At 40.0% G+C, this 20,457-nt stretch overlaps 1 protein-coding gene across 1 annotated transcript in view; it reads right to left on the reverse strand.

Moving 5' to 3' along the window:
• The window catches only part of ctnnbl1 (catenin, beta like 1), a 195,996-nt gene that overhangs the window by 116,793 nt on the left and 58,746 nt on the right, over nucleotides 1–20,457 (reverse strand). The window contains exons 6-8 of the mRNA XM_043710185.2: nucleotides 16,449–16,542; nucleotides 9,772–9,863; nucleotides 5,465–5,537 (exon numbers count right to left, since the gene is read on the reverse strand). Of these exons, the coding sequence (XP_043566120.2) occupies nucleotides 5,465–5,537; nucleotides 9,772–9,863; nucleotides 16,449–16,542 (259 nt within the window). The remainder of the gene's footprint in view (nucleotides 1–5,464; nucleotides 5,538–9,771; nucleotides 9,864–16,448; nucleotides 16,543–20,457) is intronic.

Below are 20,457 nucleotides of genomic sequence, written 5' to 3' on the forward strand. Positions count from 1 at the left end.
AACCTTGTTCTCTGCTTTGTCCCTGCCTGCCCTGACTGTTTGACTCACCTTTGTTCTCAACTGTACCAGTCTCAGATTGATCTCTTTCCTCACTCTCTCCCTGGGTACCACCCCACGCCACCTTATTAGTTTAAATCCTCCCGAACAGCTCTAGCATATTTCACTGCCAGTATATTAGTCCCCTTCCAATTTAGATTCTTGTACAGGTCACTTCTACCCCAAAAGAGCTACCAATGATTCAAAAATTTGAATCCTTCTCCAGTACACCAGCTCTTCAACCATGCATTCATCTGCTCTATCCTCCTATTCTTGCCCTCACTAGCTCACAGCACCGCGAGTAATCCAGATATTACTACTCTCAAGGACCTCCTTTTTAAATTCCTAATTAACTCTCTGTAATCTCCCTTCAGAATCTCAACACTTTCCTTTCCTATGTTGTTGGTTCCAATGTGTACAATGACTTCCTGCTGGCCCCTCTCGCCCTTGAGAACATTCTGCACCCTCTCTGAGACATCCTTGATCCTAGCACCAGGGAAGCAACACACCATTCTGATTTTTCCGTTGCTGGCCACAGAAACTTTTGTCTGTACCTCAGACTAGAGAGTCCCCTAACACAATCGATCACTTGGAACCCGACATACGCCTCATTGCATTGGAGCCAGTCTCAATACCAGACACATGGCTGATTGCGCTATGTTCCCCTGAGAATCCATCACCCCCTACACTTTTGAAAACAGCATACTTGTTTGAAATGGGGATAGCCACAGAAGACTCCTACACTATCTGCCTACCTCTCTTACCTTTCCTGGAATTAACCCATCTATGTGACTGTATCTGCAACTTTTTCCCCTTCCTCGAGCTGCCATCCATCACATCCCCTGCTCTTGTAAATTCCTCATTGCCTCTAACTGTCTCTCCAACTAATCCATTCGATTTGATAGGATTCTTTGATGTAAAAGCAGAATAGATAAAATGGAACCAGTAAATCTATATTTTAATTTCAAAAAAGGAATTGATAACGCACTGCACGTAGGCATCTTAAAAAGATAAGGACTCATGGTGTTGGGGGGTGGTATAGCAGCATTGATGAATTTACCAAAGAGAGAATTGGGCTGCAAGGGGCATTTCCAGTGGAATAATTAGTGGAGTGCTGGGGCCGCAAATATTTACAAAATATATTCACGTCTTGAATGACAGAAGCGAATGTACAATTGCTACGTTTGCAAGTGTCATACAAAACATTTGGGAAATGACTTGTGAGGATGACATATATGTTCAGAAGAGGGAAAGAGACTGATTAAGAAAATGGCAAAAATTTAGCAGATTAATTTAGCAGATTGTGGTAAATGTGAGGCAGGAAGAATGGTGAGCTGAATATTATTCAAATGGAGAGAAAAACTGCACAAAGCTGCACCACAGGGATTTGGGGGTCCTAGTTCACGAATCACAAAAAGCTAGTTTACAAGTTCGGGTAATAGGAAGCATTTAGAATCAGAGGGCATAATTTCAGAATCAGGGGTCGACCATTTAAGACACAGATGAGGAATTTCTTCTTTCAGAGGGTAAGAACTTGTATAATTCTTTACTACACAGCACTGTAGAGGCTAATTCATTAAGTCTATTCTTGGCTGAAGTAGATTTTTAATCAGCAAGAGAATAGAGAGTTATAGAGAAAATAGAGGAAAACGGAACGGAACGAGGACGTGCCGCAACCCAAAGGACTAGCCACACTACCATACATCAGGAGCATTTCAGAAATGACAGCCAGACTACTGCGACCACTAGGACTTATAACTGCACACAAACCAATAGCCACCCTCAGACAACAACTCACCAGAACAAAGGACCCAATACCCAGCATGAGCAAAACTAATGTAGTGTACAAAATCCCATGCAAGGACTGCACAAAACACTATATAGGACAAACAGGAAGACAGCTAACGATCCGCATCCATGAACATCAACTAACCACGAAACGACACAAACAGCTATCCTTAGTAGCCACACACGCAGACGACAAGCAACATGAATTCGACTGGGACAACACTACCATTATAGGGCAAGCCAAACAGAGAACAGCCAGGGAATTCCTAGAAGCATGGCACTCATCCACAAACTCCATCAACAAACACATCAACCTGGACCCAATATACCGGCCACTACAGTGGACAGCTGAAACTGACAACCAGAAGCGACAGGGACAGGCCACTATAAATGCCGGAGGAAACACCACAGAAGCGCTTCACAGGAGGCTCCCAAGCACTGAGGATGTCACCTAGACAGGGGACGAAATGTTTGCAACAAAAATTTCCAGCTCGGCGAACAGAACCACAACAACAGAGGAAAATGGAATTTGAGGGTTATCAGATCAGCCATGTTTTCATAGAATTGTGGCGCAAACTCACCGAGTTGAAAGGCTTACTTGTTCTCCCATAACTTATGGTCATTAAATGACAATAAACATGATTCCAGATTCAATTTCCAGCATCCATGCAACTTGCTGAAATTTGAAATAATGCTGTCTCTCAAAACTGAAGATCTCTTTCAAAGTTAAGGCATATGTGCCTTATCTTAGCTGAATAATATTACTATTTGTGCAGCTTTACGAAAGAACTAGCCATGTCAAATGCCTTTATTCTGCACTGAGATCCTATATTCTCCCTCTCAATTCTACAGAGGGGAAATGAATATAAGTGATTTGATTGAACGAGTCAGCTGGATGGTCATCCAAAAGTTACAGACATTGTTCTCCAAGCAACTAAAGCAAAAAATAGATAAAATCTTTTCAAAATTTCTCTTCTTGGCAGGCAAAATATTAACGATGCACATTGCACATTATAGATCAGTATGGGTCAATTACAGCAAGTGAGGAAAAACTCTCTCAGAATATTAATTTATAAAGGGTCAAGTTAACACCTACTGACATCAGATTGTAAAACAGATAACCATGCATTTGGGGGGATACCAACTGAGAAGTCAAATAAGTGAAAAATGCAGAAATTCAGAATAACCATGAAACTTTATATAATGTCTTACAAAATTAGGCTTTTCAGCATCGTCTTACCCTTAATGAGATTTGACATCAACCTAGGATCAACCATCTGTGTAGCTGAATGGTTATGAATTGAGCTGAAAATGTGTTGCTGGAAAAGCACAGCAGGTCAGGCAGCATCCAAGGAACAGGAGAATCGATGTTTCAGGCATGAGCCCTTCTTCAGGATTGAGGAAAGTGTGTCCAGCAGGCTAAGATAAAAGGTAAGGAGGAGGGACTTGGGGGAGGGGCGTTGGAAATGTGATAGGTGGAAGGAGGTCAAGGTGAGGGTGATAGGCCGGAGTGGGGGTGGGGGCGGAGAGGTCAGGAAGAAGATTGCAGGTTAGGAAGGCGGTGCTGAGTTCGAGGGATTTGACTGAGACAAGGTGGGGGGGGAGGGGAAATGAGGAAACTGGAGAAATCTGAGTTCATCCCTTGTGGTTGGAGGGTTCCTAGGCGGAAGATGAGGCGCTCTTCCTCCAGCCATCGTGTTGCTATAGTCTGGCAATGGAGGAGTCCAAGGACCTGCATGTCCTTGGTGGAGTGGGAGGGGGAGTTGAAGTGTTGAGCCACGGGGTGGTTGGGTTGGTTGGTCCAGGTGTCCCAGAGGTGTTCCGCAAGTAGGCGGCCTGTCTCCCCAATATAGAGGAGACCACATCGGGTGCAGCAGATGCAATAAATGATGTGTGTGGAGGTGCAGGTGAATTTGTGGCAGATATGGAAGGATCCCTTGGGGCCTTGGAGGGAAGTAAGAGGGGAGGTGTGGGCGCAAATTTTGTATTTCTTGCGGTTGCAGGGGAAGGTGCGGGAGTGGAGATTGGGTTGGTGGGGGGTGTGGACCTGACAAGGGAGTCACGGAGGGAGTGGTCTTTTCGGAATGCTGATAGGGGAGGGGAGGGAAATATATCCTTAGTGGTGGGGTCCGTTTGGAGGTGGCGGAAATGACGATAGATGATACGATGTAACCATATCGGAACTAAACAAACAGTTCTTCCTAGCCATATCGGAGACCTGCAAAGGACCTTTATTGTTCTTCATCCACAGAAGAATCCATACACTAAACAAACAGTTCTTCCTAGCCATATCGGACTATCATCCTCACCTTGACCTCCTTCCACCTATCGGATTTCCAACGCCCCTCCCCCAAGTCCCTCCTCCCTACCTTTTATCTTAGCCTGCTGGACACACTTTCCTCATTCCTGAAAAAGGGTTCATGCCCGAAACGTCGATTCTCCTGTTTCTTGGTTGCTGCCTGACCTGCTGTGCTTTCCAGGAACATATTTTCAGCTCTGATCTCCATCATCTGCAGTCCTCACTTTCTCCTGGTTATGAATTGAGTATAGCTACAATTTCCAGTTCACTTTTCATAACCTTACTCAAAGGTGATGGCAAAGGTTAACACTCGAGCCAACTTTCACCTCATTTATCATATTAATCCTACCAATGCCTCTTTAACAAAAAGGAGGCAGATCTCCAGTCTAAATCCTTCATTAGATCGAAAGCTGCTCATCTTCAAGCCTGATCCATTCCTTTGCATGACGACTCAACAGTGGAGGAACAGATGTTGGAAAGGTAAAACAAAGTCCATTGTGGCAATGAAGATGTGAGTTACCATATTTTAGTATTTTTGGTGAAAATGGCACCGCAGTAATGCATTATGCAGCAAAAAACGTGAAAACAGAAAAACGGCCTGGACCAGCCACCTGGTGCATCTGTTAAACATCCTAGATATCTCAGATCCTCCTCATCTCTGGGTACAGGCAAAAGCAGTTGAGTGAGGTCAACCACCTGGACCCTTCCTTTGCTATAATCACATTTTTAACAAAGTGTAAAGTGTGACCAAACGAGATGTAAGCATGATCTATGGCAATGGGAATGGGCAAAACATCATGTAACAGGGAGTAGAAACTACATGTAGGTGGTCCTTGGATGGTGGTCAGTTTTTGGACGCATTTGAAAATAGCATCAGCCAAAATGTGTACCAATCTCTATCTATAAATACACAGCTGACTGATGTTCACCTGAGGAGCGAAAGGTGGAGGTAATTTTAAACTTTGTCAGTTGCAAGCCATCTTCACGATTATTAAGCCAAAAACCACTGGGAAACAGAGCAATGACAGCATGTGATTCTGATGACTATCTGCAAGCACAGATCCGAAAAAATAACTCTCAATCAACACCAGGATTCCTACTACACATATTATTTAAATGTAACACAGATGATGCTCCAGTTTATCAAGCAACATTAAATGAAAGCTAGTCCTTGAGAAACACTGACAGCAGAATCATAAACAGACTAACAGATGCAAAGATAAAGCGACCAGATGGACAGAATCATTATGGGGTTTGGATGAGGAAAATATTCACAATCTGTTCATTTTTACCAATTTCATGTTCTTCGATCTCAAAAATAATCACAGAAAATAAACCCACCGTCATTATTCTGGAGTAAAATGGCGAGAATTTCACTACAGTAAAGCTTGTTGGCATCAAAAGGTATCTTGGCCTGTTTTAAAAATAGAACTGGTTACAACATGTCAGAACACTGCAAGAATTACAACATCAAATTATCATATGCAACTGAGCAAAGATTCTAAAAAACATCAATCTTAAAATCCCCACGGTGTGGAAAGATGGAGTCTGCACCAATCCGCTGAAGAGCATTCCACCCAGATTCAGCTTCCTCACCCTATCCTATAACCTTGTACTCACCATGGCTAATCCAGCTAACCTGTACATCTTTGGACTGCAGAAGGAATCTGGAGCACCTAGGGAAACCATGCAGACACGGGGTGTATTGCAAACACCATACAACCACCCAAACCTGGAATTGAAATCAGATCACTGGTGCTGTGAGGCAGCAGAGCTAACAACTGGAGCACCATGCCATCTTAATTGATACTAGGATTCCAACTGTGCACATTTAAAAGTTCAAATACAAACAGCCTTCTCTCTCTCTATTGTTAGATGCCAATTTAACCCAAATAATTGGATGGTTTTGATCTTTTCTTTGAAAAAGTCAAATACCTAAAGATTTCCGCAGAGTGGCATTCTGGACTCAGTATAACAGCAAGATTTAAATCAAATTGCATGAAATTAAGAACATCTCAGTTCAAATTGCAATGGGATTGGACAGCAAAGGCAAATCTAAAAGCTTAACAGTTGAAGAGCAAAAGGAAAACAGATTTTAAGAAGATTTGTAGCACAGGTTGAGGTTCTGGATGTAGGTTTGCTCGCTGAGCTGGAAGGTTCATTTCCAGACGTTTCATCACCCTACCAGGTAACATCTTCAGTGGGCCTCCTGGCGAAGCACTGCTGATAATTCCTGCTTTCTTTTTATATGCTTGGCATTCTTTGGGTCGGTGATGTAATTTCCTGTGCTGATGTCACTTCCGTGTCTTTTTCTCAGGGGGTGGTACATTGGGTCTAACCCGATGTGTTTGTTGGTAGAGTTCCAGTTGGAATGCCATGCTTCTAGGAATTCTCGTGCATGTCTCTGTTTGGCTTGTCCGAGGATGAATGTGTTGTCCCAGTCAAAGTGGTGTCCTTCCTTATCTGTATGTAAGGATACTAGTGAGAGAGGGTCACACTGTTTTGTGGCTAGTTGATGTTCATGTATCCTGGTGGCTTGTTTTCTACATGAGTATTTACAGCATTTTCTGCTTTTATTTTAGATTTCAAGCTTCTGCCTTACTTTGATCTTGTAATCGCAATAGGAACCTAACAATTTTCAGTGCAACTTGGAAAAGATGCCTGCAAAACATTTCATAAATATACAGATCAATGAGTTATGTAACTTTTTCTTCTAACAGAAACTGAACCTCATGTTTAACCACTTTACTATCCTTCTGAAGTCTGCACAAGGTTTTACAGATCATAAACCTACTTTTATTCCGACATGCACAAATTAGTAGACAATGTAAATATTTGTTGCATATCAGTTAATACTAAAATAGCCAATTCAAAGGGCTTGCTTGTTAGTTTTTATACAGTCTGGCTATAGCAGTTACCAAGCAGCATTTATGATGTTTTGAAAAAGAATTATCTTTAGAAAATAGCACTGCTGGATAACATGTTCCACAGATATTGTTTTCATTTTTTGCCTTCAGTTTGTGAGCTGCTTTCCGTTCCCTGATAAGTAAAGGACCGACTTCTGTCTTTGAACAGTCACACAAGGTGACATACCTTTGGAATTGCTCTCCCTCAACTCTAGGGAAATATTCATCAACGTGAATAATTATAGACAATCACCCAAAATGTGTTACTTAAAGGGATCAATGTATTTCCTTCAGCTCTTTATTAAAACTTGATTCTTATTTAATAACTTTACAAATCACTGACCAAATTATGAATATAGGTCAATGTCAAATCATCTTTCACTTTGCTACTTAAATTAAGTGAAAACAAACCAGAAGTAGGAAACAACAGTTGACTTAAGAAAATAAATTATGCTTTTTGCAAGAAGGAAGAAATATGTTCATGACATGTTGACTATTTTACTACGATACAAAATGAAAAGCGTTGATTATTTAAGTACGGGTGACTGCTATATCCGTGGAATCGGTTTCGTGGTTTGCCATGGCCTAAAAAATTATATGGAACATTCCAGAACCAAGAACCAGAAAGCTGCCAGGGAAGTAAATTTCCCATTTAAATGAATGGGTTTGCTACTATCTGTGGTTTCGGGCATCTGCAGTAGGTCTTGAAATACAGCCCCTGTGGATTTGGGGGGGGGGGGAACTAATGTACCTAAAGCATTTGTGAAAAGGGTTTACTGCTAAATACTGGAGATGGCAGGAAACAGACATCTGTTTATTTGCAGAATTCAGCATTACATATTATCACAAAAAGTCTAGTTTCATTCTTTAACTGATAGCTACCTTAATAAATTGGTTGCAGAGAAAGTTTCTAATCTCATCTTCAGATGAGTAAAGAGTATTTCCCCAGACAGATCAAAATTTTGTTAATTTAATGGGAAAAAATGGCTTAAGACCAATACAAAATGTCAAAAAATGATTACCCACCAACATTCTCAGATCAGTGGAAAACTAAAAAGTGGATACATGGATATTACTGAAAAGAAAAACCACAAAGTGACAATGCCAAGGTCATATCTGACAAAAGTTTTCAAAAACTTGATGCCCATCAGTTGAACAATGATGTTGGTTTGGACATCTCATTGCTTCTCATAGATAAACTTTTTAAGCAACGTATAAATGCCTAAAAGGCAGAGTCAGGCTTTGATAATTTAGAAATACAACCACTGTTTCATACAGAAATACATCATCATGGCCTTTAACTGATTGTGAACAAGATTGCAAACTTCAATTTGGAAGTACCCTAATCCATGTCGCATATGGATCGGCCCAGTCTTAGCTGAAAAAGAATTCTGAAAATTCTGAAAAAGAAACACACTTTTGGATCAGACCTCCTAAGCCTTCAAAAATCCTGGTGAAGTAATCATCACCAGCAGCGTTAGAGGCAATAAGGAGACTTCAGTGATTGAACAGTAGTTGGAGGATCAATGATCACCATCTTTCACAAGTGGATAAGGAATACAGATGTCAGAACAGCAGAGGAATTCCAGGCAAAGCAAATGAGGATAAGACAATCACATTAGATCTGAACTGGTCTAATAATAATAGACACATTAACCCCAGGAATGCCCAGGGAACACTTAACATGTGTTTCAGATGTGATTAAGAATATAGTGATGTGTCCAAAGTGTAACAACAGGGATTCTGAAGTAACACATGACATGGAAAGTTCCTAAGTGGCAAGTGATGAGATTGATCAGTCTGAGGGACTTTGTGCTGTTCACAAGGAGCTTTCAGACCAGTGATAAGTGTACTGGATGAGACTTCATTTAAATGTGGCATACTGGACAGTGGTTATACTTCAACAGAAGGTGGAATATGTTAGTTAAAAAAAACTATTTAGAATCACTCAGTTATAAGGATCAAAGTATAGGTAGAGAAATGAAAATACGACTGGTTTCAGGTTTGGGAACAACAAAATACTGAGCTCACTGAATAAGTGGTGATTCCATGCAGATTAATAAGAGTAAGCAGCTTCCTTAACATGGGGAGGTGATGGCCTAGTGGTATTATTGCCACGTTATTAATTAAGAGACCCAGTAGATGTTCTGGGGACCCATGTTAGAATGCTTCCATGGCAAATGGTGGAATTTAAAATGTGCGTGGGATGTTGTTCGGAGGGTTGGTGCAAGACTCAATGGAGGAAGCAGACATGTTAGTGTTGCATTGCATGAATAAATCTCTCATTAAGACAACTGGATTGACAGTGAAAGGGTGTTGGAAGATGGCAGCGTGGTTAACTATGACTAAAGCTGAAGACAGGAGGATTTGTTAAGAAGGATTTGAGGAGAACACTTACTGTTACCAGTCTCATGCAATTTGTGAATTCGATGCACAGGGTTTCAGGGTAGATTTGTGAGATTCATACATGGAGTCAAAGGAAAGGATGGAACAGATTTGGGAAGTGACAAGAGCTTTGGAGAAGAAAGGAAGATTGGGCAGGAGGGTCAAAGGTTTTTAGTGAGAACAGGATGTGGTGATGACAACAGATTTAGAAGTGACAGAGATTCAAAGAGACAGAGAGAACATGATTCAAAGAGAGACAACAATTCAAAGAAGAGAGAACACTGAGAAAGACAACTGTTAACACAATTGGTTAAAATGAGGGGAAGGAAGGGAAATTGGGTTCTAATCAAGTACTACCTTTATCCGCTTCAGCATCCACTGCAAAAGACCTTGCTGAGCTGCTTCAGTACACATTTCAGGACGAAATTCTGCTAAGTTCTCAATAATAGCTGAAAGAGAAAGAGAAGGCATAGTGAATGCATAATTCAGAAGTAAATTAAAACCGACAACAAACCTTTTGCTGACCTACTGCAAATAGCTGAGCTCTTGGGGAAATGAGTCTACAGCTTTCATGCAGAACATTGAAATGATGCATTCCTCCACTCTTTGTTTATTAAGTTGAAATTAATCATTTAAGTCAATCTTATTTTTAAACAAATGCATTTTAAAACATTACTTGCCAATACTTGAATAGTGATGGAAATGTGTTGCTGGAAAAGCGCAGCAGGTCAGGCAGCATCTAGGGAACAGGAGAATCGACGTTTCGGGCATTAGCCCTTCTTCAGGAATGCCCGAAACGTCGGGCTAATGCCCGAAACGTCGATTCTCCTGTTCCCTAGATGCTGCCTGACCTGCTGCGCTTTTCCAGCAACACATTTCCATCTCTGATCTCCAGCATCTGCAGACCTCACTTTCTCCTCAATACTTGAATAGTGTCCACTTTTTTATAGCAAATCCAGGAAACCTCCAGATGAGGGTTCTGTTGATCAGAAGCAATTTCTTCACAAATCTACGGTTTTACTGTCATATCAACATGACAGCTGACAACGACCCAAGTTTAACATCCATCAAATATAAGAGAATCAAAAATTCTATAAACCTAAATCTGGTGATTGAACTGTATTTCAATTCCTAGCCACCTCCCTGTTCCTAAATTAAAAATTATTGCTTTTCACCAATAGGAGGTGCAGTAACAGGATTGCAGGGTACAAGCAGGAAGAGGTGAGGGAGCCCTGTAACACAACCTTGGAATCAAAAATATGTAAATACCTTATTGTGTCTGTCTTGATTCAAGCTTCAGAAATTTCAAACCTAAATCACTGTATTGCATCCTTCCTTTGATTCAAACATGTATCTGCATTATCCTTGAAAAAGGTGTAATGGGTTCTGTCATAACTATTTCCTATAGCAAAAGAACCATATTCAATGGGTCAGCTTCAATAAACATTCTCCAAACCTTCAGCTTCACTGACTCTCTACCAAGAGAAAGTAGTTTTGTTCAAAACAAAATCTTGATGGATGATGATAGATTAAGACCATTTACTCAATATCCTGTTAGCCAGATGGATCACACAGAATGAGCATTCAGAGTTCAAGCTTTTCCTTACGATTCTATTTTATCATCCCTGGTGAATTTAAAAAAAAACTGACTCATCCTCAACTGAAGTATTAGGTCCAGTTGTTGATGCCTTAATTTAGGAAAAGATGTGAAGATATTAGAGGCAGTACAGAAAGGTTTAATAGAAGGGATCCATGGATATGGAATTTGAGATATTTAAATTGAATAAGATGGGGATGCTTTCCTCAGAGAAGGTTGAGAGGAGATTTTGTATAGGTATTCAATATCATTTGCAGTTTGGACAGAATAGATCGGACAAAACTATTCCCACTCACGGAAGGATCAAAAACGAGAGGGCATAGATTTGAGGTAATTGGCAAAAACAGCAATGGAAACAATGAGGAAGGACTGATTCTCACAGCAAACAGTTAAGATTTGGAATGTACTCCAAGGGTGTGGTGAAGGCAGGATCAATTGAGGTATTCAGAGGGAATTGGATTATTTGAAGAACAAGGAAGTGCATGTTTACATGGAAACAGCACTGGGTGAATTTCTCACTGGAAGAGTCAGCTCAAAAAGATGGGCTGAATGTATTCCTTCTGTGCTGTAACAATTCTGAGATCATGATATCAAGCACACAGAATCAAGTTCTTTCCACAAAGGGGCATCCAAAACATGTATAGCCTCACACAAATTTACTAAAATCTCAGCCTTGTTGTTCTCTGTGTTCTATTAAAAACTCAAAGTGCCACTGGTCTATCTAATGACTTCATAAGCACGTATGAAATTGGTCGCTTCATGACGTCTAAAGGCCAAAAATGAATAACTTTTAACAATTTCATGCTCACCCATCCTTGATTATTCCATGTAGGTGCCTTCTTTCACCTTTGTTAATCTCTGTTCAGACTTTCATGGATTTATGTATTTGAACCCTAATATCTCTTCGTTCTACCATATACTTTGACATCTTTCTACTAAGTTCCGCCATTCTTCAACATTTCTTTTCTTGAACCACTCACCTGAATGCTTTTTATAAACAATCCAAAGACATCTTAAAAAATACAATCTAAACATCTACATAAATTAAATGCTCCTCCTAATATTCACAAACTTTATACTTCACATTAAACTATATCTGCTATCTTCATCTCGATGTTGCTAAACTCCATTTCTAACAGAATATTTTATTTTTGCAAACCTTTGCTTTTCTGTTAACAATACATTTTCATTCATGCCCAAATCCAAACTAACCATATTTAAAGCAAAGATTTGGTCAGCGCTGTCCCTAGACTACAATATTCCAAACCATTCTCCAATCTGGGCAATACTCACTAATCATAGCCCATTCTTTCCTGCCCCTCAACTAAATTTTGTTGTAAGTACGTTTGCAAAATACTTCAAATTTCTTTTCAAAATCCAGATATGCAGCACACTTCATCCCCGAGCAGTTTTATCCTGATCTAGATTTTTTTTCTCAACATGCTTTTATACTCGCCAGGCCGTGTGTCTGGTCTATTTCTCAAACCTCCATAAACATTTAATTGTTTATCTTTAGCATCAAAAACATCACCATCACTCTCACATCACAGTAATAAGCTTTAAAAAAAACTCAAGAACCAACATCACAAATATCCAAGCCAAGCTATTTGGATCAATTTAATGTATTATAAGAGAGTGTGCGATATAGAATCCACGCTTCATTCCCTGTGCTAAATGTGCACACAGATGGGCTTGCATCTGTGCAGATTGACAGGGAAGGACTGGCACATAAGAAATTATTTTAATTAGGCAAGTTTTAGGCTATTGATTTTTCATTAATGCACTATGCGCTTATGACATAGAAAGCTGGCAAAATGCAAAGAATGATCCAGTCTTACAGCTGTGTAAAGAAAGAAATTAATTTTAGCAATAAACTAGAGATATCAAATTTAAACATTGGTGATGAGCAGAATATCATTAAATATATTCCCTATTTTGAATGTCTGAAGGAGTTATACTTTTTAAGCAATCTCAATTGTAGACACTGTAGTGTCTATAGTTCTATACTTTCTTCTTACATCTGTCTCCAAAAGTAAATCAGTCTGGAAGCACTTTTGAATTTTACAAACTTTTACAAGTCCATGTATCTAACATAGATGGTGAAAGTTAGAATAGAATTAACGTATTGCAACTTCTCATCTACACAATTAACAGAGATTGTGCAAACAAGTAATGAATATGTTGAGTGGACCAAAATTATTAAAAAAGTGTTCTTGGCTTTTCCTGTACAAAACTGGCAATACTCTTCTCCATAAATAAGAGATTTGAGTTATGCCTAACATTTACTTGCTGAACACTGACATATATGTTTATTTACTGAATCACAAGGATGCATAAATGTATTGTTTATTAAAAGCCTTTTAAATGTATTATTAACACATTGTTGTGAGTAACTGAACACAATTCACCAAGAAACCAGACAAGGTCAGATTCATGTTCTCAATATAAAACATGAATGACAAAATATAAAATATATATAATTAATGTTAATTTGGAAGACTCGCGTGAAAAATAATTTGTTATTCTTCAGTATAAAGGCGATATAGCTTCCACATTTACTATCCATAAAAAAACTTCCAAAAATCTATAAACCAAATGAAAGCAAGATACATAATGTTAAGAATGTCACACAGCATAATATGCTGCAATTGCTGCAAGTTTAATGCATAAAACATTTTACCCATAATTCTTACCACCTGGTTACAATTACAAATTACCCACAAGTCTACATTTTGTTCTCACTTTTTTCTCAGTCAATGCAATCTTTCAAGATGTTCAAGGAAATCAAAAACCTTATATATTTCACATTATCATGGTTAAACTTCAATTGTCCATTAATGATTTGATTAAACTATTTACTGAAGGCTTCAACCTTTTCCAAAAGCCTGGTAATGAATTTGAATGTTTTGCCCAGAGTTCTGATTTTGATTACATCAGCAGTCTAAGCATGAGCAATGTATCTAATTTCTTAGGATGCATCAGTACCATCCAGTCAATTATATTGATGGAATATTTTGTTTATTTCAATTAACTTTGAAAAGGCAAGGTAGGACAAAGAATACTGCTTAAAGATTGAGGGCCTCTAGCATCTCAATAACCACATTTGGAAACAGACACGTTAAGACAAGATAAGTGACTGTGAAACATGGGTGTCAGGAGGTTACAAACATTGAGTGATTTATTGAAAGAAGAGGAATCAGCAATCAAAAGTGCGGCAGATGTAGAGCAAAGGATAGGAAGAGAAAACATAAAATGGCAAAGGCACAAGTGGAAGATGGTCACATTTTCCCCTACAACCCTCATTCTAAATGCAGTCTGCAGCTGACAGCAGTTCCCTTCTTCATTATGTTGTACCACACCACCCAGCATACGAAGGGAAAGAAATACAGAAATGGGTGAAAACGGATAAAGAGACAAACGGACATGTTGAAGGAAAGAAAGTGACAGACAAAAGAGAGAGACGGGAATATGAAGATATCAAACAGGTGAAAGACTTACTTCAAACAAACAACAAAAGATTGGCTAAATGATAAGTTACAAGTGGATTTTCAAAGTCTTGTTTGCAAAGTATTTGCTTTTTTGAAATTTCTAACAGTTGCTACTTTCAGCCTGAATTGCTTTCATTACAAATGCTGCAAGGGCAGGCTTCTCACACTTCATTGAAATGAGGCCAAAGAAGGTAAAGCATTTTGATGTAAAGTATTAAGAGTGAAATAAATTTAAAAAGTAATAGAAGTGCGCAAACAGCTGAACTGGTGTCACAGACAATTAGCATCCCCAGGTTGTATCCCCATTAGTATTCCCACTGGTGAGTTCATTTTATAATACAACTGGGTCTTCTATCCTAAAAGATTAACTGGGCTTGACAAGCACATTGCTTTGCTTCTTTCCTGATATAAGCCACAGCAACATAAAACAAGTAAAAATACTCGGTAGCACACTTCCGATTGAAACTAATGGGATTTTAGAAAAACCAATTAAATCCACAGATTGACTGGTTCCTCCTGATTGGTTCTCGTTTTCACTGGCAGTGATTTTGCACTGACTTCTTGAGCATCAACTCAATGGAGCAGTCATGACCAAAAATCTTAGAATTATCTGCTGCACAGGGTCCACAATTTCAAATCATTGCTTGGTCAGTGCCGAGTTTATGAATTATTGGCTCAAGAACTGAAAGCTCACTAAATGTAATGAAGGATTTTAAAGCTGCAGTATCACCACAATTAGGAATTCACTTACATTATGGTCAGATCAGGTGATACATGTTTTTACAACTTTCATTTATACAGCAGCGTGAACAAAGTAAAACGCTTGCAAAGTATTTCACAATTTGAGTGTCAAATATGGGGATATTAGAATGGTGTGCACATACACAGTCTACTATAGAATAACAGCAGATATTGAATAGCAAAGAAATAACATTCTGAAGAAAAAAAAAGTCATATCAGCCTCGAAATGTCAACTCTGTTCCTCTCCCTCCACAGATACTGCTAGACAGGTTGAGGTGCTCCAGCATTTTCTTCAATAGTCCACCTTGATTTGAAATTTCGACCTGACCAGCCTGCACACATGCCACAAGTCACTTCCCAATCCCATAAGGAGCCCTTGCCATCTTGCTATTCCAGCCTTCCTCTGATTCTCATACATTTTTAAGGACATGCTCTCCTCAATTGCTGCTAGTCTCAAACTTGAATCAAGACAGCTAATAAATCAGTGACAAATTGAGCAAATTAATGAAGCAACAAATGGTAGTAGGGGCTATCTTCACAGAAAACAGTGAGAAATAGGGACAAAAAAAGTTAGAAAACAGAGATTGCAAAATTGTTTGGGAACCATAAAAACAGACACACCGACAACAGTTACACATGAGAACACAGTGTGGGAATGAAACAGAGATCAAATCGAGATGATCGGCGTTTTCCTTATATTTCTATAAACACCAAAAAAAATTTACCATTGCTGAACGAACAAACCTACAAACTAAATGCATCCAAATTTAAGACACAGTTCCTTAAGGGGTTTAAGAGAAATGCTTAAGGGTTAGAAAAAGTGTGTTGGATAAAATACAAATTTCTGCTCTGATATACTTCCACTGTTATTGTCAAGAAACTAGGTGGCAACGTAAAAGGAATGTTTTAGAACTGACGTTCAGTAATCTTATAATTGAGAAAGCATTTCCATACAATTTTGTAAATATTGGCTGCACTTTAAACGCTCAAGATAAAAGGCATAGCCATTTCCACAAGAAATTAATGCTTCAGATTTGCTGATTAGTTCGTCTGTGTAACTGAAATTCATCTTCTCTAGAATTATTTTCTGTGTGCTTTTGATTTAAAGTAGGAAAAGCACACAATTGAAATCTAACTTCAGGAAAATCAGATGACCCTTTCGTATTGTATTCATTTCAAGAGGCTTCACAGGGGAAAGTATAACTTACCTAATGTGTTGTGAACACCATCTGCCTCCTCTTTCACAGTCTCATCTAATCGTTCCAGGTTCTGGACTAGGAGTGCTACCACTTGTCCTTCCAACTAAATTAAAGCAAAAACAGACAACATTATAACAAGCCACTTCAGCATGATTACTAATCCTTTTAAAATTGAATGAGTAATATATTACAAATTGTATACATATTTGCTAATAGACATAAGACCATAAGACATAGGAGCGGAAGTAAGGCCATTCGGCCCATCGAGTCCACTCCGCCATTCAATCATGGCTGATGGGCATTTCAATTCCACTTACCCGCATTCTCCCCGTAGCCCTTAATTCCTTGTGACATCAAGAATTTATCAATTTCTGCCTTGAAGACATTTAGCGTTGCAGCCTCCACTACACTCTGTGGCAATGAATTCCACAGGCCCACCACTCTCTGGCTGAAGAAATGTCTCCGCATTTCTGTTCTGAATTTACCCCCTCTAATTCTAAGGCTGTGTCCACGGGTCCTAGTCTCCTCACCTAACAGAAACAATTTCCTAGTGTCCATCCTTTCCAAGCCATGTATTATCTTGTAAGTTTCTATTAGATCTCCCCTTAATCTTCTAAACTCCAATGAATACAATCCCAGGATCCTCAGCCGTTCCTCGTATGTTAGACCTACCATTCCAGGGATCATCCGTGTGAATCTCCGCTGGACACGCTCCAGTGCCAGTATGTCCTTCCTGAGGTGTGGGGACACAGTACTCCAAATGGGGCCTAACCAGAGCTTTATAAAGTCTCAGTAGCACAACAGTGCTTTTATATTCCAACCCCCTTGAGATAATTGACAACATTGCAATCGCTTTCTTAATCATGGGCTCAACCTGCATGTTTATCTTCAGAGAATCCTCAACTAGCACTCCCAGATCCCTCTGTACTTTGGCTTTACGAATTTTCTCACCGTTTAGAAAGTAATCCATGCTTCTATTCTTTTTCCCAAAGTGCAAGACCTCGCACTTGCTCACATTGAATTCCATCAACCATTTCCTGGACCACTCCTCCAAACTTCTGCAGCCTCCCCATTTCCTCAGTACTACCTGCCTGTCCACCTAACTTTGTATCGTCGGCAAACTTTGCTAGAATGCCCCCAGTCCCTTCATCCAGATCATTAATATATAATGTGAACAGCTGCGGCCTCAACACTGAACCCTGTGGGACACCGCTTGTCACCGGCTGCCATTCCGAAAAAGAACCTTTTATCCCAACTCTCTGCCTCCTGTCAGACAGCCAATCCTCAATCCAGACCAGTAGCTCACCTTGAACACCGTGGGCCCTCACCTTGCTCAGCAGCATCCCATATGGCACCTTATCAAAGGCCTTTTGGAAGTCTAGGTAGACCACATCCACTGGATTTCTCCGGTCTAACCTACTTGTGACCTCTTCAAAGAACTCCAACAGGTTTGTCAGGCACGACCTCCCCTTATTAAATCCATGTTGACTTGTTCTAATCCAACCCTGCTCTTCCAAGAATTTAGAAACCTCATCCTTAATGATGAATTCTAGAATTTTACCAACAACCGAGGTTAGGCTAATTGGCCTATAATTTTCCATCTTTTGCCTTGATCCTTTCTTGAACAAGGGGGTTACAACAGCGATCGTCCAATCATCTGGGACTTTCCCTGACTCCAGTGTTGAAAGATCTCAACCAACGCCTCCGCTACTTCCTCAGCCACCTCCCTCAGAACTCTAGGATGTAACCCATCAGGGCCTGAAGATTTATCAATTTTAAGACCTTTTAGTTTTTCTAGCACTTTCTCTTTTGTAACGGCAACCATACTCAACTCAGCACCCTGACTTCCTTTAATTGTTGGGATATTACTCATGTCTTCCACTGTGAAGACTGACGCAAAGTACTTATTAAGTTCTCCTGCTATTTCCTTATCTCCCATCACTAGGCTTCCAGCATCAGTTTGAAGTGGCCCAATGTCTACTCTTGCCTGTCGTTTGTTTCTTATGTATTGAAAGAAACTTTTACTATCATTTCTAATATTACTGGCTAGCCTACCTTCATATTTGATCCTCTCCTTCCTTATTTCTCTCTTTGTTATCCTCTGTTTGTTTTTGTAGCCTTCCCAAATCTTCTGATTTCCCAGTGCTCTTGGCCACTTTATAGGCTCTCTCTTTTTCTTTGATAGATTTCCTGACTTCCTTTGTCAGCCATGGCTGTCTAAGCCCTCCCCGGATAATCTTTCTCTTCTTGGGGATGAACCTCTGTACAGTGTCCTCAATTTTACCCACAAACTCCCACCATTTTTGCTCTACTTTCTTCCCTGCTAGGCTCTGCTTCCAGTCTATTTTCGTCAGTTCCTCTCTCATGCCCTCATAGTTACCTTTATTTAACTGTAACACCATTACATCCGATTTTGCCTTCTCTCTTTCAAACTGCAGATTGAACTCTACCATATTATGATCGCTGCTTCCTAAGTGTTCCCTTACTTTAAGATTTTTTATAAAGTCTGGTTCATTACATAGCACTAGGTCCAGAATAGCCTGCTCCCTTGTGGGCTCCATGACAAGCTGTTCCAAAAAGCCATCCTGTAAGCATTCCATGAATTCCCTTTCTTTGGATCCACTGGCAACATTATTTACCCAGTCCACCTGCATATTGAAGTCTCCCATGATCACTGTGACCTTGCCTTTCTGACATGCCTTCTCTATTTCCCAGTACATGTTGCGCCCCTGGTCCTGACCACTGTTAGGAGGTCTGTACATAACTCCCACTATGGTTGTTTTGCCTTTGTGGTTCCTCAATTCCACCCACACAGACTCCATATCATCCGACGCTATGTCATTCAGCACCATAGATTTAATTTTGTTCTGAACTAACAAGGCAACCCCACCCCCTCTGCCCACCTCCTTGTCTTTTCATTAAGTTGAAAACCCTTGGATGTTTAACTGCCAGTCCTGATCCCCCTGTAACCACGTCTCTGTGATGCCTACCACATCATAATCATTCACGATGATCTGTGCCATTAGTTCGTCTGCTTTGTTATGAATGCTACGAGCATTCAGATAAAGTGCCTTAATGTTAACTTTTTTATCATTAGAGATATTGGAAGTCATAAGATGTCCTAAATTATCCTTCCTTTTTGCTGCATTCCCAGTCTGTCTCAAGTTTAAATCTGCCTGCACATATGCTATCCTGCCGCTTATCTTTCCATTTAACTCCATGCTCCCTGTTGCTTTCACTTTCCCTTCCCCCCAACTCAGAAGTTTAAAGTCCTACTGACCACCCTATTTATCCTCTTACAAAGATTGACTTACAAAGAAACCCTGCAACTCCTTCCCATCAGCTCCATCAAACTGACCACAGTGTCAGAGTCATAGTGATCTAATGCATAGAGAAAGGTTCATAGGGCCATGGCATCCACGCCAGTCAAAAGCAACCACCTAACTATTTCAATCCTATTTTCCAGCACTTGGCTTATAGCCATTTATGTCTTGGCATCGTGAGTGCAGACCTAAATACTTAACAGTTATGAGGGATTCAGCCTCTATCACCCTTACAGGCAATGAGTTTCAGATTCCCACTATCCTCTGAGTGCAAGGTTTTTCTTCACATCGCCTCTAAACCTTCTGCTGCTTTCTTTAAATCTATGCCCCTCGGCCACTGATCCGTCTATCAAGGGGAAAGGTTCCTTCCTAACTACCCTGTTGTTATGAAGTTGAAGGAGTGAGCTGTACCTTTAAGAAAGTGAGAATGCTTTCTGAACTGAGAGCTTACAAACATCTGAAGAGGGCACAGTATAGAATGAAGCAGGTGGCAGATAAAAACTCCAAACTTCAGGCATTTTCCTGTGATGACATATTAGTATTGTTACCAGTGGTAGGAGATCCTCAGCTGGAAGGTGACAGACATCGGCTGGTGCCTACTCGGTAGTGGGGCTGGGGACAGGTGATGGTGCGGCTGCTGCAGGGAGGTGCAATTGAAGCAGTTGGCGGATTACCAGTATGGGATGGTGGGTCGA

Source organism: Chiloscyllium plagiosum, unplaced genomic scaffold, assembly GCF_037043375.1.
Source record: "Chiloscyllium plagiosum isolate Xiang-an unplaced genomic scaffold, Cpla_swu_hap1 HiC_scaffold_15, whole genome shotgun sequence".
NCBI lineage: Eukaryota > Metazoa > Chordata > Chondrichthyes > Orectolobiformes > Hemiscylliidae > Chiloscyllium > Chiloscyllium plagiosum.